This window comes from Chiloscyllium punctatum, chromosome 12 (genome assembly GCF_047496795.1).
Source record: "Chiloscyllium punctatum isolate Juve2018m chromosome 12, sChiPun1.3, whole genome shotgun sequence".
In the NCBI taxonomy this organism is placed as follows: domain Eukaryota; kingdom Metazoa; phylum Chordata; class Chondrichthyes; order Orectolobiformes; family Hemiscylliidae; genus Chiloscyllium; species Chiloscyllium punctatum.
In genome coordinates, this window is record NC_092750.1 from 23,597,652 (window position 1) to 23,621,472 (window position 23,821).

A 23,821-nucleotide genomic window follows, 5' to 3' on the forward strand; every position below is an offset into this window, starting at 1 on the left:
TTGTCCATTTCTTGATGCATTTGACCATCGATTGAGGAGTCACTAATAGTATTTAACATTGTGCAATCATTGGTGAACATCCCACTTCAGATAAAGCAGCTGGTTGAGCTGAGGGCATTATCCTCAGGAACTCTGACAAAAATGCCCTGCTCACTAAGATGACTAGCAGGGCATCTTAGTGCTGCCCTGTGATTGCTGCACAATCACAGCCACCTTCCTTTATGCCAAGTTTGACTCCTACCAGTGGAGAGTTTGCCTCCTGATATCCGTTGATTGCTAGGGCTTCTTGATACCACACTGGATTGAGTGTGGCCTTGATCTCAAGGTCTATAACTCTCACCTCACTCTGGAATTCAGGTCTTCTGTCAATGTTTACACCAAGGCTTTAATGAGGTCAGGAGCTGAGCGGCCCTGCAGAACCCAAACTGGATGTCAGTGAGTGGATTGTTGCTGAGCAGGTGTTGCTTGATAGCACTGTTGATGACGCCTGCTGTCACTTTACTGTTCATTGAGAGCAGACTTGATGGAAAGGGAATTGATTGGTTGGATTTGCATACTGCGTGACATTTTCATTTTTGTATTATTTTGATGCTTTTCAAAGCCTTAAAGTCGTGTGAAGGTTCTGTGTCCTTACTACTAGCCCTGTAAACAAAATGATATGTTCCAGAACTTCTAATTCAGCATTCCTAAAAATCAACTCTTCGATTTTCAATTTTGCCTTTCCTAATGTTACTAGAACAAACTTTTTAAGTGTCTATCTCTTCCAGCTCACCTGCAGCAGGATAGTGCATTGCATTCATACAAGCTAACAGAATTTAAAATTCTTCTAAATTTACCTTAGGCTTTTGAAAATAGAACCATTGGGAAACTGTTTGATAGTGAGGAGGATAATGAAGATGACAGTGATGAAGATTACAATGGAAGATTCAAACTTAAACCTCAATTTGAAGGAAAAGCTGGTCATAAGGTAAGGATATTGAATGTAAGGAATTTTGCCTAAGTATATTTCTTGTACGTCGCTGTGGAGATGGATTGAAAATTTGAATTAGTAAATGTTATCAACTTATGCCAAAATGAGTGCCTCACAAAGTAATAAAGTTATTATTACTTTGACTTCAGGACATATTTCTGACTCAAATTAACCATAACAACATTTTTGTTCTCTGCCCTGAAATGTAATTAAGATTCAGTTTATTTATGCTTACAAGTACGTACCTTGCAAATAAGTGCAACCACATTTTCTTTCTTGCTTTTGGTATTCAAAGGCTTGAAGTACATTTTCTTCCTCTTGCTGGTTTAGCTGAGTGGCCATTGTTCTGTGCCTGTTCATTCTAGGGGAATAGCAACATGGCTGAAATCAAGGGCATTTCAAGCAATTCAGTTTGCACACATTAATGAAACAGTTGAAAGCATAATTATTTTTGGTTGCATCCCACCATAATTTAGAGTCATAGAGATGAACAGCACGGAAACAGACCCTTCGGTCCAACCTGTCCACACTGACCGGATATCCCAACCCAATCTAGTCCCACCCTCCAGCACCTAGCCCATATCCCTCCAAACCCTTCCTATTCATATATCCATCCAAATGCCTCTTAAATGTTGCAATTGTACCAGCCTCTACCACATCCTCTGGCAGTTCATTCCATACATGTACCACCCTCTGTGTGAAACCATATTTTTGACTACCGTCTACAGGAAATCCATTTGGACAAATCATGTAATATGTTTTTTAAAAAATTAACCACATCAATGAGATAGACTCTAGCTGTAACATTCTCCCAAGGCATTTGCCTGATTTGTCTAAAAGGGTACAAACTGAATTGAAGTGGAGCAGAATTGTAGAGTGCTCTTGTGTACCTTTTTAATTTTAGAAACTTGAAAATGACAATGTGTTCTATATTTTCAAAGTTATTTATGCTCTCTTTTCTAGCTGTTTGACTTACAATCACGATTTGGAACTGATGAAAGATTTCGCATGGATGAACGATTTTTGGAAAGTGAAGATGAAAATACTGGTGATTACAATGAAGTTTTATGAAATACAAGTTTTTGACCAGTTTACTAATGACTGAGTTTAAGTATATTCCTCAAAGTGCCTTGCCAAAAAATGTAGGTGCAGTGCTGCTTGAGAAATTCAGTCCTGAAACTCAAGATTTGTGATGCCTGTTGTGGAAAATCTTGGAAAGAATATCTGAAACGGATTCTTGCAATGGAAAGAAGTGTCCCACAGCATGAAGTTGTGATGCCATATAGAGTCATAGAGATATACAACGCGGAAACCGATCCTTCAGTCCAACTTGCCATCCAACCAGATATCCCAAATAAGGATTTCCCTCTCACCTTAAACCTGTGCCCTTTATTTTTGGACTCCCCTATCATGGTGAAAAGACATTGGCTATTTACCCTATTTATGACCCTTGTGATCTTATAAACCTGTATAAGGTCATCTCTCAGCCTCCAACACTCCAGGGAAAATAACTCCAGTCTACACAGCCTCTCTGCCCACCCTGGCAACATTCTTATAAATCTTTTCTGAACCCTTTCAAGTTTCACAACATCCTTCTTCTAGCAGGGAGACCTGAATTGCATACAGTATTCCAATAGTGGCCTCACCAATGTCCTATACGGATGCAACATGACCTCACAACTCATATACTGAATACACTGACCTATATTGGCAAGCATACAAAACATCATCTTCGCTATACTGTCTACCTGTGACTCCATTTCAAGGAACTATGAACTTTATCTTCTTTCCAGTCTTCTGGGGGGAGCACCTGATATATCAGATGCTCTGCACTGCAAACTTTGTAGATGACAATAAGAAAATGACACTTTTATGAGTGCCAGCAATTTAATTTCTTGTCCGGGAACAGGCAACAGTTAGTCAGGGCACATAGTTATCACTGAATTTCGCAATTTCATATACTGCAAATTTTGGAGACATGGATTTATGGAAATCTATGATCATCAAAGACCGGCAGTATTATGTTTGGGTGGTAATGGGAAGTACAGGACCTCAGTCAGGAAATGAGGGAATACTGAGTGAAAATGAGAACCAACATCCAGCCAGGGGTGAAACTCCTAATGTCGGTCCTCTAATGCTTGCTATGTGTTTGAATGCCAGGTGACTACCACTTTATTTTTAATAGTATCTTCTAGAAGGTTTCTTTTTTTTTTTTTGCAGAAGAATCTGTTATGGATAAAGGCCAAAGTCCTGAAGATGAAGAGTTTGCTGATGAAAAAAAGAGGGCACTGAACATTTTACAGAGTGTTATCCAATTTGATGATGAAAAGTCTGATCTCAGGAAAGAACAAACACGATTCAAAAAATTCAAGTTCGTACTCATTTAATGAGTGTAATTCTTATGTACTTGTAGAATTGGTCACTTACTAATATGATTTATTTCATTAAAATAAATCACAGCTTTTCCTTTCTGACTGATTTCTGATTATCTTTTAAATGATAATTCTGTTAGTCAGTGACCAATATCTCATAATTTCTCTCTCAACCCACTAGTTAAAATTTAGTAGTAAAGCAAGTGCAAAATGTGAGGTATTTTCATCAAAATCTGTCCAGTTTTGCAGGCAATGAATTGCAATCTGGCAAACAGAGAATCTTGTCCCTCAACTTGTTCGGAAAACATGAAACATTAAAAATTGCAATAGATTTATAAAGTGGTTCAGTGATCCATTGTGTATTGGGCATTTTTCAACTCAGCTTCATTTCCAATGAAGTTAGTTCCACAGTGTATCTCAATTATGTGAGAGCTTTATATCAACATGAAAATGCAGTTCTGCACTTTACATCTTTGTATTCACAACAGCATTTTCCCTTTGGAGTCCCCTATCCTGGGGAAAAGACCTTGGCTATTCACCCTATTCATGCCCCTCAAGATTTTATAAACCTGTATAGGGTCACCCCTCAGCCTCCAATGCTCCAGGGAAAATAGCCCCAGTCTATTCAGCCTCTGTGTAGCTATATTTTATCGTTCTGTGCAAGTTTTACTAAAGTTATGCATTTAACTCTCATTTTATAACTTGCTAGTATTAGAATTACAAGTGCTTTAAATCTCACATTGTTAAAATATCTGCTGTATTTTTAAATTGGGAGGCTATCAATACTTTGCCCCAAAATGTTTTCTTTCAGAGATGTTTCTGCTCTACGATACGATCCTACAAAGGAAGATCACATAGGCTTTGAAAGCAAGCTAGATGATTCCACAAAGAAAAGGTATTTTTTTTACTGAAACTGTTTGATGCAATTCATGCTAATATATAATTATATACTGATTAGCCATCCATTTTATTTTCTAATATATAAATGTAACTTTGTATTTCTGGAGTTTGCATTTTTGTCAGTTCAGAACATTTAACAATGTTGTCAGTTAATTGTGATATTTGAAAAATGCATCATTTCATGATAACATCCAGCCTTGATGCACTGGTACAACATTATGGAGCCAGCCTTTCTGACTGAAATTGAATAAAAATTGTGTGAATGTCAACGCATTGCGGATCCATTGTGCTATAGAATAGTAACATATGGGAAGCTTTGTGGTTGTGAGTTGGATTTGAGCAAATCGAATTCTTAATATTTTCATCCCTCCCAGTTAATCTATACAAGAGCTTCACAAGTATCTTTAAAGTATCTTTAACTAATCGTTGCATTACCATTAATATCCACCTGAAGGAAAAACTGCAGCAGGACAAGTAGAAATCTGAGAATGCTTTCAATAGAAGAATTGTTTTTACTTGATTCTGTATTTAACAATATTTTGCATTTCAAAGTCAATAAATACAAGTCCGTGATTTGCTATTGCTATGATTTTTGGACTTGCACATTTTTGTTTGTTTATAAAGAATAATTCAATTCAAATTAATGGATTGAACACAATGTAAAAAATGCAGTGTGCCCGCATATTAAAGTTGTAATAAGTTACATCACTCTTTGAAATCTCAACTAGATTTTCTACTATTTCTTGTAGCATCAATAGATCCAGTATTCTTCTGGTTGACTTTGCATTTTATGTCCTCTTTAAATTTGTACTAATTTGAACCATTGTTACATACAAAGTACCAGTCATCCGTGATTTTAAAACTTGTACAAGTCCTCTCATTTACTTGTCCCTTCCTTTCTCTGTAAACTCCTTTATGAACAAAACCCTAAAATCTCTGCGCCTCTTTGCTTCCTTGATTATCATAGTTTCACCACGAACAAAAATGCCTTCAAATTTCCCCTCATTTTTAAATACATACAGTTATTATTGTATATCAGTTTATGAAATGTCTGATATGCTCATTCAAGCAATTTGCAACGGTTTGCTGTGGTGTGACAAGTGTATTTGCTTTTATTAGTGAAAAATGAAAGGAATGTGGATGCTGTAAATCAAAAACAAAATCAGAAGTTGCTGGAAAAGCTCAGCACGTGTGGCAGCATCCGTGAAGAGAAATCAGAGTTAAAACTTTGGGTCAGTTTCTGAGGAAGGGTTACCAGACCTGAAAATTAACTCTATTTCTCTTCACAGCTGCTGCCAGACCCGATGAGTTTTCTGGCAACTTCGGTTTTTGCTTTTATTTATGGCTTTATTAAAATGCCATGTTTACACCTCCATCACCCCTGAGATAAGGCTAACAGATGTTTTGAGTATACTCATTTTGGACAACTAATGTAATCACTCAGTATTACATTTTCAGAAAACAATGAGAAATAGGAAAGAAATTAAGGTTGAAACTAGATAGAAACTTTATCAGAAAAAAAATGAGATAACATCTTTCATAAGTAGATAAAGAAGAAGACAAATATTCAGAATACAACTACCTTCAAGATTCTGTTTTCAGAACTTAATTTTTTCTGTTAGAAATAATACTTCTTATAGGTGCCTTCTCACATTGAAATGTTGAAAAACAAGCAAAAGTGTCACTTACAGAAACAGTAAACACTGAAAATACTCAGCAGATCAGTCAGTAGCTGTGAAGCAGGAAATTGTTAATTTCTCCTGTTAGTCATTTTTTTGTCAAAATGTAGTCAGTTATTTTTCGAGCACTTGATATGGGAAACCATAAGTACAATCTGTCATAATCTAAGTTAACAACTTGCCGAGAAAAATCTTTTACATTTTGTGCTATTTTTCATGTTCCTCCTCAAGGCAAGCAATCATTATAGCCAAAGAGAGTCAAGTCTGCTAAATATGTGGAAAGTACCTCAGCGGCCCCATTGAGGTTAATCGTGTTTTTATTTCATGGTTCAATTCAGCATGTTAGAAACTCAACATGAGTACTCATTAACTCTAAATATCTGATTTGAAACTTGCATATTATGAATAAGTATCTTGGACAAATTCATTAAATTTATGTGCTAACTTATTACATAAACGTTGCAGCAAAAAAGAAAAAAGAAAAGCAAAAGAAGAAGCTGAGAAGCTTCCGGAAGTATCAACAGAAATCTATTATGATGTTAATGTGGACTTGAAAGAAATGTTCGATTCTGGGACCAAAGCGAACGAAGTCAAATGGGACATGAAAGATGATAGTCAGGTTCAAGATCAACCTGTTGAATCTCCTGAGACTGTTGATTGCCTTTTTAATGGTAATTCGAAAGAAGATTCGGCTGGTTTTACATTTTCATTCTTTGATGATGCAACTTCTAACACTCAAAAACCAGGTAAAATTGTTTCTTATGACCACTGTTGAAACAATAGACAAAAAATGTTTGTGCCTACTTTGCAACTGGCCTGTAGTTTGCTTCTTTCTGTCTCTCTCCCTTTTTGAATTTCTTGATTTTGCTATTTTCCATCTTGAACTGGATCTTTCTAGAATCTTGAGAATTTCATGGAGGATAACCGTATCGACAAAACTTTACTAAAACATGGACAGTTTGCTTGAGGAATCAGTGCACATTAACTTGAAGCCATTTTTTTCTTTCATATGGAATAACACACCCCAAAACACTTGATACAGACTTGGTAGTGGAGAGAAAATAGAAGGTAGGAGAGCAGATTGAAGATATGACAAGACGCTTAGCCAAGCTTTGCTTAATTTTAAGAATGCAAAGCAAAATAAATTCCAGATGTAAGAGAAAACAATGAATACTGACTTTAATTGATAATGGATTAGGGGAAGGTATACCAAGCAGTGAACCAGAGGTGTAAGTTCAAGAACGTTTGCAGGGTACGATGGAGTAAATTCCAGGAGAGGATGTAGAATTGGTATGTTAGTTAAGAAATATTTTTTACAACTGTCAGACTATGGATTGAATAGAACATCAAACACATATACAACATTACAGTGCAGTAATGGCCATTCGGCCCTCAATGCTCCCCCACCTGTGGAACCAATCTGAAGCCTATCTATCCTACACTATTCCATTTTCATCCATATGTTTATCCAATGACCATTTAAATGCCCTTAAAGTTGGCAGGTCTACTACAGTTGCAGGCAGGGTGTTCTACGCCCTTGCTACTCTCTGAGTAAAGAAACTACCTCTGACATCTGTCCTATATCTATCACCCTCAATTTAAAGCTATGTCCCCTCTTGTTAGCCATCACCATCTGAGAAAAAAAGGCTCTCACTGTCCACCCTGTCTAACCCTCTGATAATCTTATATGTCTCAATTAAGTTACCCCTCAACCTTCTTCTCTCCAACGAAAACAGCCTCAATTCCCTCATAAGACCTTCCTTGCATACCAAGCAACATCCTAGTAAATTCCCTCTGAACCCTTTCCATAGCTTCCACATCCTTCCTACAATGTGGTGACCAGAACTGTATGAAATACTCCCAAGTGCAGCCAGACCAGAGTTTTGTACAGCTGTACCATGACCTCATGGCTCCAAAACTCAATTGATCAACCAATAAAAGCAAAGAGACCACATGCCTTCTTAACAACCCTATCAACCTGGGTGGCAACTTTCAGGGATCTATGTATATAGACACCAAGATCTCTCTACTCATCTACACTGCCAAAAATCTTACCATTAGCCCAGTACTCTGTATTCCTGTTGCTCCTTCCAACGTGATTCACCTCACACTTTTACACATTAAACTCCATTTGCCACCTCTCAGCCCAGTTATACAGCTTATCTGTGCCCCCCTGTAATCTGCAACATCCTTTGGCACTATCCACAACTCCATCGACCTCAGTGTCATCCACAAATTGACTAACCCATCCTTCTACGCCTTCATCCAGGTCATTTATAAAAATGACAAACAGCAGTGGACCCAAAACATCTTTGTGGTACACCACTAGTAACTGAACTCCAGGATGAACATTTCCCATCAATTACCACTCTCTGTCTTCTTTCAGCTAGCCAATTTCTGATCCAAACCACTAAATCTAGCAGCATGTATCTCAGTGTTCTCCTTGATAACGTTGTCTTTTTCCAGTGTGAATACCAACAAAAAATATTCATTTCACACCTCTCCTGTCTCCTCTGACTCTACACACAACATCCCACGACTGTTCTTGATTGGCCCTAGTCTTATTCTAGTCATTCTTTTATTCCTGATATACCTATAGAAAGTGTTAGGGTTTTTCTTGATCCTATCTGCCAACTAATTCTCATGTCCTGTCCTTGCTCTTCTTCTTTCTCTCTTTACGTTTTTACTGGCTAGTTTGTAACTCTCAATTGCCTTAACTAAGCCTTCACGTTTCATCCGAACATAAGTCTTCTTCTTCCTCTTGACAAGAGATTCAACTTCTTCAATAAACCATGTCTCCCTCATTCGACCACTTCTTCCCTGCCTGATAGGTACATAATGATCAAGGATACGCAATAGCTGTTCCTTGATAAGCTCTACATTTCAATAGTGCCTATCGCCTGCAGTTTCCTTCCCCATCCTATGCATTCTAAATTTTGCCTAATCTTATCATAATTGCCTTTCCCCAGATATAACTCTTGCCCTGTGGTATATACCACTCCATTTCCATCACTAAAGTAAACATAACTGAATTGTGGTCACTGTCAACAAATTGCTTACCTACCTCCAAATATAACACCTGGCTGGGTTCATTACGCAGTACCAAATCCAGTGTAGCCTCTCCTCTTTTTGGCCTGTCTACATACGGTGTCAGGAAACAGTCCTTCACACATTGGACAAAAACTGACCCATCTAAAGTACTCGACCTACAGTATTTCCAGTCAATATTTGGAAAGTTGAAGTCCTCCAAAACAACTATCATGTTACTCTCACTTCTATCCGGAATCATCTTTGCAACCTTTTCCTCTAATTCTCTGGAACAATTCAGAGGCCTATAGCAAATTCCCAACAGGGTGAGCTCTCCTTTCCTGTTTCTAACCTCAACCCCTACTACCTCAGACGACAAGTCCTCAAAAGTCCTTTCTGCCACCATAATACTGTCCTTGACTAACAATGCCACACCTCCCCTTTTTTGACCATCTTTTCTGTTCTTTCGAAAACATCAGTATCCCAGAACCTGCAATAACCACATCTGTCCCTGCTCTCTCCATGTCTCTGAAATGGCCACAACATCAAAGTCCCAGGTACCAACCCATGCTGCAAGTTCACCCACCTTATTCCAGCTGTTCCTGGTGTTGAAGTAGACAAACTTCAAACCACCTTCCTGTTTACCGGTAAACTCTTGCGACCTTGAAACCATATTTCTGACCTCCCTACTCTGAAACTCTCAACTTTTTGGACACTGGAGCTACAATGTAGATTGCCATCTCCCTGCTCAATTAGTTTAAACCCTCCCAAAGAGCATGATCAAATTCCCCCCCCCCACCAGGATATTGGTACCCCTCTGGTTCAGGTGCAGACCATCCTGTTTGTAGAGGTCCCACCTACCCCAGAATGAGCCCCAGTTATCCATCTCTCTCTGTCTCTTCCTCGACTCGTTAGCACATGGCACAGGTAACAAACCAGAGATAACAACTCTGTTTGTTTTGGCTCCAAGCTTCCACCCTAGCTCCCTGAATTTCTGCCTTAAATCCCCATCCCTTTTCCTACCGATGTCATTGTCATTGGTGCCTGTGTGGATCACGACTTGGGGTTGGTTCCCCCTCCCGTTAAGGGTCCTGAGAACATGATCCGAGACATCATGAATCCTCGCACCTGGGAGGCAACTGTGAGTCTCTCTTGTTCCCACAGAACCTTCTATCTGTCCCCCTAACTATGGAGTTCCCAATAACTAATGCTCAGCTTCTCTCTCCCCTTCCCTTCTGAGCAACAGGGCCAGACACTGTGCCAGAAACGTGCAGCCCTGGCTTACCTCTGGTAAGTCTCCCCTTCTCCCCCCCCCCCCCAATGCTCTTTAAGAATTATCGCATAGAAGAAATAAGGAAGTAAAAGCATAGTTTATCCTTTACTTAATCATTAAACAAAATAGTGGCATGCTCTTATCATGGGGTTTAAAGAAGAAGATGAAATGTGGAAAATGCTTTATACTATTTTCCAAATTGGGCATAATAATGAGATTTTAAAATCCACATATACGAATTAAGTTCTCCAGAGCCAAAAATAATTAATAATTATTAATTAATGCTCATTAATAATTATGATGTTTCCAAGCAGTTTTACAACAAGACCAGCATAAAGTTAAACCTCATGATTTCTAAAGATTTTCTTCCAGTGCAACTTCAATGGCACACAGTGGAGGGGCAAGGAATCAGCAACAGCATCAACTGATTTTCTAAGTTTAATTGTCTGCATAACGACAAAAATGTTTTTTTCAGTTTTATGGTTGTCATTATAGCTACAAAGTCTGGGCTGTTGAAAATAATTTCTGTCATTTGAAACACTAACATGCTCATATCACAGCATTACAAAATTGCTACGAAGGAGAATGAGGCCATTAAACCCATTATGTCAGCACTAGTTCTTAAGCATTTTAACTTTCTGCCAACCACCGTCCTTTGCTCTGTGACTCTGTACATTGGATCATCATAACCTGCTTTTGTACTGTATGTCTCTATTAATAATGCCTAGGATACATTATGCTTTGTTAACAGCTGTCTATCTCTCCTGCGACCTTTAATGACTTATGTATATGTACTCCCAGGCCTCGCTGTGCCTGTGCACCCTTTAGAATATTACCCTTTGTTTCATACATTCTCTCGATGTTCTTTGTGACACTTCATCCTTCTCCACACTGAACTTCATCTGTCAGCTATCAGCCCACTCCAACAGTGCATCAGTTTTCTTTTGAAGTTCCATTCTATCGTCCTCACAATTTACAGTTCTTCCAAGTTTTGTGTTGCTTAAAAAGTTTGCAATTGTCTCATCAAATTTTCATTTATATGTATATAAGAACGTAGAACAGTACAGCACAGGCTCTTTGGCCCTTGGTGTTGTGCCGACTTTTATCCTGCTGTAAGATCAAACTAACCTTTTATACCCTTCATTTTACTATCATCTATGTGCCTATCCAAGAGTTGCTTCAATGTCCCTGATGTATCTTCCATTTATCTAGCCCTGTCCATGAAAATACCTGATTCAGGAAAATGCTGTAGTGAAAATTCTTACACAAAATGTTAGAGTTATGTGTTGCTGCATAGTGAATATTTTGAATTCAGAAATGGCAATTCTTTGTTTCAATATTTACTGTTTTAGAACTCGGGTATCAGATTGAATCAAGGCCAATGCCAGCATTTCCATGGCAAGAGGATCCTCGATTTCAAGATAGCTCCTCTGAAGATGATAATGATGAAGAGAAAGATTTGGAAAGTTGTGGAAATAGCACAGAAAAAACGTAAAGCTAACCTAATGCCACTTAAATTGGAATTTCATTGAACCTTTTCTTCTAACACTTGTAACATTGTAAAATGGTGCTCAGTCCAAGACCCATTTCCAATTTGAGTCAGCATTGTTAGGTTCTTGATATTAAGGAACGTGATTAGTGTTAGTTATTTGGCATTGAATAATGTTTCAGAATTTATCTGAAATTAATCTCCACATTGAATCCAATCCAACACATAATTTAAGATGGGTTAGAAATTGCACACAAAACTACTTTATTTTTGCGCAATCTTGATTTTTATTTGCCTCAATGCAACTCACCAAAACCCAGACTTGATTTGTTCTGTAGCTTAATTGTTTCAATGTGATTCTTGGATTATATCACTAATAACAATGAAAGACTAAATTTTCAAACAAAACATTAAAAGGTACTATTCTGTAATACATTGAAAATACTGCAACAACTTTTATATTAAAAAGCATTAAGCATAAATGAAATAGCTTTGCATCTTAGACAACAGTGCTTTTAATCTGACCATATGGAACAAAAACTAATCTCCATTGGAAAGAAAATAATCAACAGTAAACATTAACAAATTAAGCTTGGTGATTAACATAGACAACCATTACTGTTTTTAACCACTTAACCTAAATAAAAGTGACGGGACTAGGAGTTTAACTCACATATATAGATAACCCAAGTCCAGAAGGAATTGTGCATTTCTTCTGATAGTTGCAAAACAACATTTGACTGTTTGCAAAATGAATGATGATGTGTCCACCTTTCCAGAATTGGTCATATTTGACTCAGTTTTAATTACGTCTTTGATAATTATTAAAATTATATTTTGACATTTCTATTTTTATTCAGAGTTTCTGCTGATCATGTTTAACTAAAATTAGGAAATCTCATTTAAGGAGTTATTTGGTAGAATGAGTACTGCTGAGAAAAGACACTTGCAAGATGAAAAGTTTCAACAATGCTCAGCGGGATGTTGGCAAGAATATCAATGTAATTTTAATACTGTACACAAATAGTGTTCTAATTGTTTAACAGTAGATCTTGGTAGACACCCTGCCTTGAGAATGAACCAACTGAATGATAATTGACAGTCATTTAAATCATATTTAAATGCTTGCATCTATCAATTACTTTTATTTTGTACTCTTCGTTTTCAGGGAAGTAATATTTTCTAAGAAGAATGCGAATCTATTTTTCTTCTTCAAAGATGATCAAAGGCTGAAAGGTAAAACGTGATATAAAATAGACTGTTATCCTGATGTTAGCGGCTTAAGATACAGCATTATTTTCATTCATTTTCCTCTTCTATATCTTTGGAATTCAACTATCAATATTATAAGTATAATTATGACTCAGTGAATTTTATTTTACTTTGTTGTTCTTAGATGGCCCAAAACTATTTTGTCGAACTACAGATCTTGAAGAAGAAAAACATAATTGGGAAGAAAAGCGAACTCTGCTGATTGAGGTAAATTATTTCATGATTAACTTGTTCTACATGCATAACAAATAGCTGACTGACTGGAAATCGTTATGGCAGTTAAAATCTCGCGTAAATTTAAAGTTGTAATAATGTTTAAATCAATTTGGGTTTGAAAAATGTTTTTTAAAATATACATTACTATTAACATTCAATTACTGCTGTACTTCAAGGAATACAGAAATAGGAGTAAGCTATCAAACCAGTTGAGTTTGAGCCTCAAGTCTAGCTTGCAATTCAATTAAGTCATAGCTGGTCTTTTTCTCAGCTTTATCTTCCTACATTTGATTCACAACCATTAATACTCTGGCCACACAAAATGTATCCATCTGTATTTGAGCTTAATAACTGCCCCAGCTTCAACAACATTTTGGTGAGAGTTTACAAATTCCACCAAACTTTCTGTAGAGAAGTCCTTTCTTGTGTCAGCCCTGGATAAGCTAGCTGTATTTTTATATTTTCTAATCAACCTAAGCAGAGTGATTCACTACACTCCAGAGCAAATAGGATTGAAACCTGGGCAAGCTAGCTCAGACGTATGGACACTAGACACGACCACAGCTGTTTTTTTCACTCCTGTTCTGAATTCTCCACCAGGAAAATAATTTCTCTTTCTCTCCAAGTTTTTAATCATGAACACTCAAAACAATTTAAAATAATTTTTATATTCAATGAAAAAGATGGTTTGTCTCCAAAAGCTTTACCTATAAGTTAACCTTTTTAAATCCGATATCATTCTGGTGAGTATGTTTTGCACTCTCTCCAAGGTCAATATATACCTCCAGAAAAGCAATGCTGAGATAAGAATGTAGATTCCAGGTGGCCAGTGATTACTGATATTGGCAACTGCGGACAACTCTGCATGCGCACACATTCGGAACATGCAGGTGCACATTGCCAAACACCGATGTCACATAGTCTTTATATTTTTCACCATGCACAAATGCAGTACCGACCAGACCAGGGATGTTCATGTGATTTTTGAACTGTATGTTCAGTGGTGGGGAGAGAGTTTGCAGGACATGCCTAAGACTGAGATCAGAAGAGAACTCAGGAGCTTCACTGGATCAGTGAAGGAATGCCTATGAGCCAGAATGCCCTCTTTCCCTCCTCCCCCCCCCCCCCCCCCCCCCCCCCAAGTCCCCATCTCTTGACCACCACATTCTCCACCCCCCCACCTCATCTGCACAATATCTATGTACATGCATTTAAATTGATGTGTAGCGAGGGGATCCATGATGGTGGTGACCTAGGAGTACAGCATCTGCTGGGCTCTGCGCCACAACATCGGCAGGAAACCCATCCCATCCATGTTACTGTGTGGAAAAAAAAAGTAAAAGAGCTATTGAAACTGAAAATTTTACTTACCTACATTTTTGCTGTGGGAGAATGCTGAAGAAAGGAAGAAGTTCACTCGGAGCTGAGGCTGCCGCTCAACCCACCAAGGCGGTGGGCTTGCTTACTCACTAAGCCTTGGTTGAAGAGCTTGCCAAATCTCACCAGGTCTTGGGGAAGCAGATTGAAGAAAAAATTGAGAAAAAGCTGGCCCCAGTCTCTGCTATGCTGCAAGACCTGGGAAAAAGACTGATGAGCTTGAGCGCAGAGCCACAACATTGGAGACAGAGGCTGATTCATCCAAGAGTCAAATTGAATGCCTGGAAACACAGGTCCATGATTTGCTGGATCTGGTGGATGATCTTGAGGACAGGGGCAGAAGAAAGAACCTTCATGTTGTTGGCATGCCAGAGGGGACAGAAGGTGAGCGGCCAGTGGAATTCTTTGGGACGTGGTTCCTGGGATTCCTTAGTTTGGAGGCTGAAAAGGGAAGGATAAAGATTGAGAGAGCCCACTGGGTCGCAGCACAAAAGCCATTAATGGACCAGTGCCCTCGTCCTGTCCTGGTACGGTTCCATCATTATAAAGACAAACGGAGAGTCGTGGAAGCTTCCAGAGCTCAAGGGAAGGATCCGAGCCCTTTGGTGTGTGATGACTTCAGGGTGATGATCCAAAAAAGGAAATCCTGTGAACCTCAAGAAGCGATTGAGAGAGCTTGGGATCTAGTACTCCGAAGACTAAGACATCCAGCAGTGCTTCAGAATCATAGAACCCTACAGTGTGGAAACAGGCCCTTCGGCCCAACAATTCCACACTGACCCTGCGATGAATAACCCACCCAGACCCATTCCCTTATATTTACCCTAATGAATGCATCTAACCTACACATCCCTGAACACAGATTTACATGGCCAATTCACCTAACCTGCACATCTTTGGATTCTGGGAGGAAACCAGAGTAAACCTACACAGACACAGGAGAATGTGGAAACTCCACACAGACAGTTGCTGGAGGCTGGAATCAAACCTGGGTCCCTGGCACTGTGAGGCAGCAGTGCTAACCACTGAGCCACTGTGCCACCCCAATAGATCTGTGTATATATTTATTTGACTTGCCTGAGAAAGCAAGCTACTTTGTAGACACGCTGACTTAAGCCAGATGATTAAATAGACACAGATAACAGAGTTGGTTGAGTTTGTCCTCCTTTAGAGAGGACTTGGTGGAGTCTCCTTTTATTGGTAATAAGTTGCATTAAATTATGCTCAGGATAGATAGATTATTTATCATTAATTTCTAAGTTAAGTTATACCATTGGATGGGTGACGTATTTACTTTTAACTTAATTATGTATAATGCTAATCTTGTTTTTTCCTACTGGGTTGCCTGAGTTTGTGGCAAGACCCTAGCTGCTAGGAGTAAAGAGGGTGGTTGAGGTGTTTAGTAGCGTTTTGGGATGTAGGTGCCCCATTTGAATGGGGGGTAAATTCCTCTAATCAGTGCCTTTTGGCACTTATTTGTTTTTTCTGTTTTTGGTGTACATAGTTTTTACAAGGTTTTTAGGTTTGCTGGTTGGAGCTGTTTTAGTTTATGTAGTTTTTGTGTTTTCTGGACCTTCTTGTACTGAAGCTCAGCGATTCGTAGTTCAAATTCTCCCTGTCTAGAATCTCAGTGGTGCTGTAGAACATTATAGCTAAGGATATGTTCAAGTGGTGTACCTGAAACACTTAGGAGAGATCAAGAAGAAAAAGGTGTTTTTTCCAGTCTTAAAAAAAAAGAAGGTGGATGTTGCCTTATTACAAGAAACATACCTAGTGAAGCAGAGCATCTGAAACTGCAACAGATTGGGTATGACTAGGTTTATTTCTCATTTTTCAATACTAGGAGTAGGGCTCTGCCATACTTCGGAAGAATCTCCCATTTAAGTTGTTAGAATGTATAAAGACACACATGGGAGATTTGTAATCCTTAAAGCTTTGATTAATGGTGAAGAATATGGGATTTTAAATGTTTATTGTCCCCTGGCGCATCCCCTCAAGTTCTCGATAGGCACACTTTGTAAACTGGTTAACCTTGCATCCCAGCATATTATTGTAAAAAGGGATTTTAATTGTCTAATAGACCCCATGGTGGACAGTTTGCCCAAAGGCTCCCGCTATCTTTTTCACAATCTGAGCAATTAAGAGATTTATGTGTTGAACTAGGATTGGTAGATGTTTGGAGGCACATTCACCCTACTGGCGGAGATTTGACATTTTTCTCAAATCTGCACAAATGCCATACCAGGATTGATCTCTTTTTGATTCCCACAGCGCATTTGGACTCAATGGTGTCATGTACAGTTGGCAATATCACTATTTCTGATCACAGTCCAGAATATTTAATGGTCAAGAGTAAGGATACTATGGTAGGTTCAAGGCATCAGCAACTTGATCCCTTCATCTTTAAGGTTAGCAAGTTTACTGAATTCTTTGCTACAGAATTCAGCGCTTTTTCAGGCTCGGCCAGTAATCCATCCATTCTCTGGGAAACTGCTAAAGCCTAAGCTAGGGGGTTAGTTATTTCCTTCTGCCAGTAAGAAACAAAAGAAGCGTGAGCAGCAACGCATGCTCGAGATATGTCTGAAGGCAGCTTAAAAGGCATTCTTTGATAGGTCCGGGTTGGCTAAACTGCAGAGGATCACAGCACTTCAGTCCGCACTGAACTCCACACTTAGCTCACAGGCAGCTAAGAGGGAGCTTACATTTGCAAACCAAAGGTTGTTTGAGCATGGGGATAAGCCGGGCAAGTACTTAGTGTACCTTGCCAGGAAAAGGAGTGCTCCTCAAGCCATTACCTTAATCAAGGAACATACTGGAAATTTAATCCATGATTCAAACGCAGCGTTTCAGAAATTTTACTCCAAACTATACCAGTCTGAAAGTTGTGAGGATGGGCGGGTTAGGATGGAGTCTTTTTTAAGAATTTGGACTACCTGGAAGTGACCATTGAACAAGAGTTTCTCCTTAATGCCCCATTGACAGTGAAAGAGGTGCAGGAGGCTGTGAGGCAGCTACAGAATTAAAAGGTGCCTGATTCTGATAGACTTCCCAGTGAGTTTTACAAGGAATTTAAAAGGACCGATGCTTAGTATATTTCACAATTCACATAGTCGTGGCCTCCTCCTGCCATCTTTAAGAGAAGCAAACATCTCTCTTATCCTTAAAAAAGGGAATGCCCCGGAGGATTGTGCTTCCTATAGGCCCATCTCACTCGTGAATGTTGATTTCAAAATCCTATCTAAGACGCTCGCACTCACATTAGAAACGGAGATTCCCTCCATCTTTAAGGAGGATCAGATGGGTTTTATAAAAGGTCGCAGATCATCGAATAATGTTAGGAGGTTACTTAATATGATCCAAATATGTCAACAACAATCGGTACAGGGATTAATGATCTCTTTGGACGCGGATAAGGCATTTGACCGGGTCGAATGGCCATATCTTTTTATACTTTAAAGTGGTTTGGCTTGGGTGAGGCCTTTATCAAATCGATAAAGGTTTTATATAGTGACCCTCTTGCCATGGTCAAGCAATTTCAGTTTCCTTAGGAGCAATCAATAGGGCGGTCCCTTGTCACCGTTACTTTTTACATTGGTGATTGAACTGCTGGCAGAGGCAATATGTAGGAATCCCAATATATCTGCTCCAAAAGTGGGGACAAAGTCGCATAAGATTGCATTGTATGTAGATTAATTCTGTCTGTTTTTATCAAACCCAACAGTTTCAGTGCCTCATCTGATACAAAGTTAAAAATCACACAACACCAGGTTATAGTCCAACAGGTTTATTTGGAAGCACTATTTTTTGGAGCGATGCTTCTTCATCAGGTGGTTGTGGAGTACACAATTCTAAGACACAGAATTTACAGCAAAAGTTTACAGTGTGATGTAACTGAAATTATACATTGAAAAATATCTTTATCTGATACAATGCATTAATTCGTTTGGCAGCTTTTCGGGTTACAAGATCAACTTTGCGAAATTATAGGCCATTCCCATGGGTGGTCTCCTGAAAATGCCTGGTCCTGAGAATGAATCTCGATTTCTTTTCAGGTGGTCGCAGGAGGGCTTTCTTTACTTCGTTACACTCATCACCCCTGTCTTTGGCTATTTAAAACCAATTTTGCCCATTTATTTGACAGAATCAAGCAAGACCTCTGAAGATGGGAGGTGCGTCTGATCTCTTGGTGAGGTCAGATAGCCCTCATTAAAGTAAACATTCTCCCCCATCCGCTGTATCCTATGCGAATGCTACCTCTACTTTTTACTCAGCACACATTTAAAAGACTGAACAGCTGGTTCAGTTCCTTTATCCAGTATCGCAAGCGACTCCTTATTAAACTGACTAAACTGCAGCTACCCCACAGACTGGGAGGAGTTGACCTGCCAGATATCAAAAACTATCAATTAAGCTCATTGCTATCTTGTGTGAATGACTGAGCCTGGGAGAGGGGACCCTCACTCACTACGGTTGGACAGTGAAGCATCTCAGGCAAGATGCCCCCTTACTAGCTTGATGTTCTAGGACAAAATGAGAACAGTTAAAGAATATTGCCAAAGCCCAGTAGTTATTAATACTGTTAAAGCGTGGGGGCAATGCATCAGAGTGAGGGCAATATTGCCAAAACATCATTTTTTACACCCATAGTTGGTATGCTACTGATCCAAAAGTATTGAGTACAGGAGTTGGGAGGTCATGTTGTGGCTGTACAGGACATTGGTTAGGCCACTGTTGAAATATTGCGTGCAATTCTGGTCTCCTTCCTATCGGAAAGATGTTGTGAAACCTGAAAGGGTTCAGAAAAGATTTACAAGGATGTTGCCAGGGTTGGAGGATTTGAGCTATAGGGAGAGGCTGAGTAGGCTGTGGCTGTTTTCCCTGGAGCGTCGGAGGCTGAGGGGTGACCTTATAGAGGTTTACAAAATTATGAAGGGCATGGATAGGATAACTAGACAAAGTCTTTTCCCTGGGGTTGGGGGGTCCAGAACTAGAGGGCATAGGTTTAGGGTGAGAGGGGAAAGATATAAAAGAGACCTAAGAGGCAACTTTTTCATGCAGAGGGTGGTACATGTATGGAATGAGCTGCCAGAGGATGTGGTGGAGGCTGGTAAAATTGCAACATTTAAGAGGCATTTGGACGGGTATATGAATAGGAAGGGTTTGGAGGGATATGGGCCAGGTGCTGGCAGGTGGGACTAGATTGGGTTGGGATATCTGGTCGGCATGGACAGGTTGGATCGAAGGGTCTGTTTCCATGCTGTACATCTCTATAACTCTAATTACAGAAATAAATAATAATTTTTAATTTAATTTAATTTATAATTATTTTTCCCCAGCACCCATGATGTGTGCGTGTGTGTGAGATACAGTGAAAGACACAAGGTGTACAAATCATTATTCAATTTCCACCACCAGGAAGAAAGGAAACAACTAAGTGGCCAGTGACAAGCAGTGCCCTTCACATCAAAGGGCAATGCTGTGTGATCAAACAGTGAAGGGGAGGGCAGGGATTAAATCAAAATTGAGTTGGACGGGGAAACAATACACTCCACTGCCTGCGGTTCCCACCTCTCCCTGAACAGCTCAAGGGTGTTGGTGGACACCCCGTGCTCCTTTTCCAGGGACACCTGGGCTCTAACAACATAGCAGCGGAAGAGGGGCAGGCGGTCGGCCCTAACAACCCCCTGCATGGACCTGTTAACGGAAATGTTTTGTAGAACATAGCGGCCCTTTCAAATTACATATCTGGAGACTTATTGGTGGGATTGATCAGGGCCTTTGAGTAGTCATGAGGGCTATGTCTGGCAGTCCGGAAGCCCCTGGGGGGGAAGAATCCTGAATAAATATGGGTTTGCCTATTTATGCTCCCAATGGTGGGAGTTTTGGTGGGAATGCACTGAGTGTAGTAACTTAACTGTATATAACTTAATTTACCTTGTTTGACTTGGTTTAATATTTTTTTCTCTTAATTATTTATTGAAGTGTAGTTTTTGTAGGGTTTCTTTCTCTCTCCTCAGTCATTTGTCGAGGAGAGTAGTAGTTTGTTTTCTGTTATTGTCATTATATTGTAAGGTTGTTACACTATTTTGTGGTGATTTTGTAATTCTGTAAAAAATTTAAATCTTTTTTCTCAATTAAAAAAAAATTGGCCTTTCAACACAATACCCCACCCCCTGCAATGCCCAAATCCTCAAACCCCATGGTAGCAGAAAATTGTTTGAATAAACTTCATATGACTTCTAGAAGATAAGTGAATAGATATTTGATTTTCTTCATGAAAAGAAAGAGAAGGTCAATACATCAAGGATTGTTATATCAGAGAGCCAATGAAGATGCAGTTACTACAGAAATTGCATCTCTTGTTAAGCAGAAGAAAGAGGCTTATGTTTTGATGAGACAAGATGGTTCCAATGAGGCGATGGAGAGTTACAGATCAGCTAGGAAGGATTTAAAGAGAGAGTTAAGAGCAAAAAGAGGGCATGAGCAGTCTTCAGCAAATAGAATAAAGGAGAACCCGAAGGCATTCTACAGGTATGTGAGGAATAAAAGGATGACGAGGGTCAGAATAGGGCCAGTCAAAGACAGAAGTAGGAAGTTGAGTGTGGACCTCGTGGAGATCGGAGAGGGACTAAACGAACATTTCTCATCGGTTTTCACTCAGGAAAAAGAGAATATTGTAGAAGAGTAGAAAGAGATACGAGAGATTAGACTAGAAAGGATCGAGGTTAGTTACGAAGTGGTGTTATCAGTTCTAGAAAGAGTGAAAGTAGACAAATCCCCTGGGCTGGATGGGATTTATCCGAGGATTCTCTGGGAAGCTAGGGACGAGATAGCAGAGCCTTTGGTTTTGATATTTGAGTTGTCATTGTCTACAGGTTTGGTACCAGAGGACTGGAGGATTGCAAATGTTGTGCCCTTGTTCAAGAAGGGCAGTAGAGATGACCCAGGTAATTATAGAGCAGTGAGCCTTACTTCTGTTGTAGGAAAGGTTTTGGAAAGGATTTTAAGAGATAAGATTTATAATTATCTAGCAAACAACAATTTGATTTCAGATAGTCAACATGGTTTCGTCAAGGGCAGGTGTGTGTCTCAAACCTCATTGAGTTTTTTGAGAAGGTGACCAAGCATATAGAAGAAGGTAGGGCAGTTGACATGGTATACATGGACTTCAGTAAAACCTTTGAATAGGTTCCACATGGTAGGCTATTGGAGAAAATGCAGAGGCATGGGATTGAGGTTGATTTAGCAGTTTGGATGAGAAACTGGCTTTCTGAAAGAAGGTAGCGAGTGGTGGTTGATGGAAAATATTCAGCCTGGTATCCAATTACTAGTGGTGTGCCACAAGGATCTGTTTTGGGACCACTGCTGTTTGTCATTTTCAAAAATTACTTAAACATCGGGATAGGTGGATAGATTAGTAAATTTGCAGATGACACTAAAGTCGGTGGAATGTGGATAGTGTGGAAGAATGTTGCAGGTCTCAGGGGGACTTGGATAAACTGCAGAATTGGGCTGAGAGATGGCAAATGGAGTTCAATGCAGATAAATGTGAGGTGATTCTCTTTGGGAAGAATAAAAAGAAGGCAGAATATTGGGTCAATGGAAAGATTCTTGGTGGTGTGGATGTGCAGAGGGCTGTCAGTGTCCATGTACATAGATCCCTGAAAGTTGCCATCCAGGTTGATAGTACTGTTAAGAAGGCACATAGTGTGTGAGGTTTTATTGGTAGAGGGATTGAGTTTTGGAGCCATGATGCCATGCTAGAACTGTACAAAATACTAATGCAGCCTCACTTGGAATATTGTGTACAGTTCTGGTCGCCATATTTCGGGAAGGATGTGGAAGCATTGGAAAAGATGCAGAGGAGATTTACCAGGATGTTGCCTGGTCTGGAGGGAAGGTCTTATGAGGAAAGACTGAGAGACTTGGGTCTGTTCTCATTGGACAGAAGAAGGCTAAGAGAGGATTTGATAGAGATGTACAAGATGATCAGAGGATTAGATAGGGTAGACAGTGAAAGTCTTTTTCCTAGGGTGATGCCGTCAGCTTGTACAAGGGGGCATAACTACAAATTGAGGGGTGATAGATTTAAGACAGATGTCAGAGGCAGGTTCTTTCCTCAGAGTGGTAACAGTGTGGAATGCCCTGCCTGCCAATGTAGTTAACTCGGCCACATTAGGGAGATTTAAACAATCCTTGGATAAGCACATGGATGATGATGGGATAGTGTACAGGGATAAGCTGAGAATAGTTCATAGGTTCAGTGCAACATTGAAGGTTGAAGGGCCTGTTCTGCCCTGTATTGTTCTATGTTCTGTTATACAATTGTGAGTTAATATTATATGATTGGGTCATTGATTTGCCATTTATGTGTGGAGCTAAATGAAAGTGAAAATCTAACACTTCATATAATATTTCAAAGGGATTGTATATTTTATCTCTTTTTTTTATTTTAGGAATATCGAAAGAAGCACAGAGAAGCAAAAAGGAAAATAAAAGCCAAGCAGTAGATCTGTATTCAGATGACGGATTCCAGTTCAGGAGCAAAATGCTGTCAATTCAGGCAAAACTGCTTTTCACTATGAATGTCTGAAAATTTGTGCTTGTATATTTTGGAAAACTATTGTTGTTTTAGCTCTTGAAATCATACCTATTATACTCGCCATACATTGGTGAGACACACTGGTTCATATCATATTGTGATTCTGCACAAATGGCTATTGATCTTAACTGAACTGAGATGAGACAAAGCTCTTCCCCATGAGGCAGAAAAGATCAGCTGGTTACTTTTGTACATTTCTAAGTTGTTGACCAGGATGCGAAAGGAATTAAAATAGCTCTCTTCTCCATATCTCTTCACACAATTAGTGTCGGAATGAAAACTGCTGCAAGATTATTGAAAATTACAGATTCTTTGGAAAAGGATTTAAGGCTAGTCATTTTTGGATGATGATGCACTGCATTTTTTTGTAAACCAGGAAATAAATAAATAAATAAATAACTATTTTGTCTGATATATGAAGCAATCTTTTATTACAGTCTTGAGTGAATCTGTTTACTTTAGAAAAGCTTTTGGTTTGAGTTCCCAATCCTCCAATATGACTGTGAGAAAAGTGGAAACTTTCTCCTACAACATGTTATTCTCCAGGACATGAAAACAGAAAACGTTGGAGAAATTTTAGCACATCTGACACAATCTATTTCAAAGCATCATATTGAACTTGAAACATTTGAGTCTGATTTCTG

At 39.2% G+C, this 23,821-nt stretch overlaps 2 protein-coding genes across 11 annotated transcripts in view; one reads left to right on the forward strand and one right to left on the reverse strand.

The window, feature by feature from the left end:
* cenpp (centromere protein P) overlaps positions 1–1,327 on the reverse strand; it is a 353,297-nt gene extending 351,970 nt beyond the window's left edge. The window contains exon 1 of the mRNA XM_072582119.1: positions 1,216–1,327. Coding sequence (XP_072438220.1) covers positions 1,216–1,312 — 97 coding nt within the window. The 5' untranslated portion in view covers positions 1,313–1,327. The remainder of the gene's footprint in view (positions 1–1,215) is intronic.
* The window catches only part of nol8 (nucleolar protein 8), a 44,991-nt gene extending 21,402 nt beyond the window's left edge, over positions 1–23,589 (forward strand). For all 10 annotated transcript variants that reach the window (XM_072582103.1, XM_072582105.1, XM_072582106.1 and 7 more), the window contains 9 exons: positions 842–967; positions 1,934–2,018; positions 3,191–3,341; positions 4,154–4,237; positions 6,387–6,667; positions 11,574–11,712; positions 12,879–12,946; positions 13,107–13,189; positions 23,032–23,589. In XM_072582103.1, coding sequence (XP_072438204.1) covers positions 842–967; positions 1,934–2,018; positions 3,191–3,341; positions 4,154–4,237; positions 6,387–6,667; positions 11,574–11,712; positions 12,879–12,946; positions 13,107–13,189; positions 23,032–23,085 — 1,071 coding nt within the window. In that variant the 3' untranslated portion in view covers positions 23,086–23,589. The remainder of the gene's footprint in view (positions 1–841; positions 968–1,933; positions 2,019–3,190; positions 3,342–4,153; positions 4,238–6,386; positions 6,668–11,573; positions 11,713–12,878; positions 12,947–13,106; positions 13,190–23,031) is intronic.
* Positions 23,590–23,821: the final 232 nt, after the last annotated feature.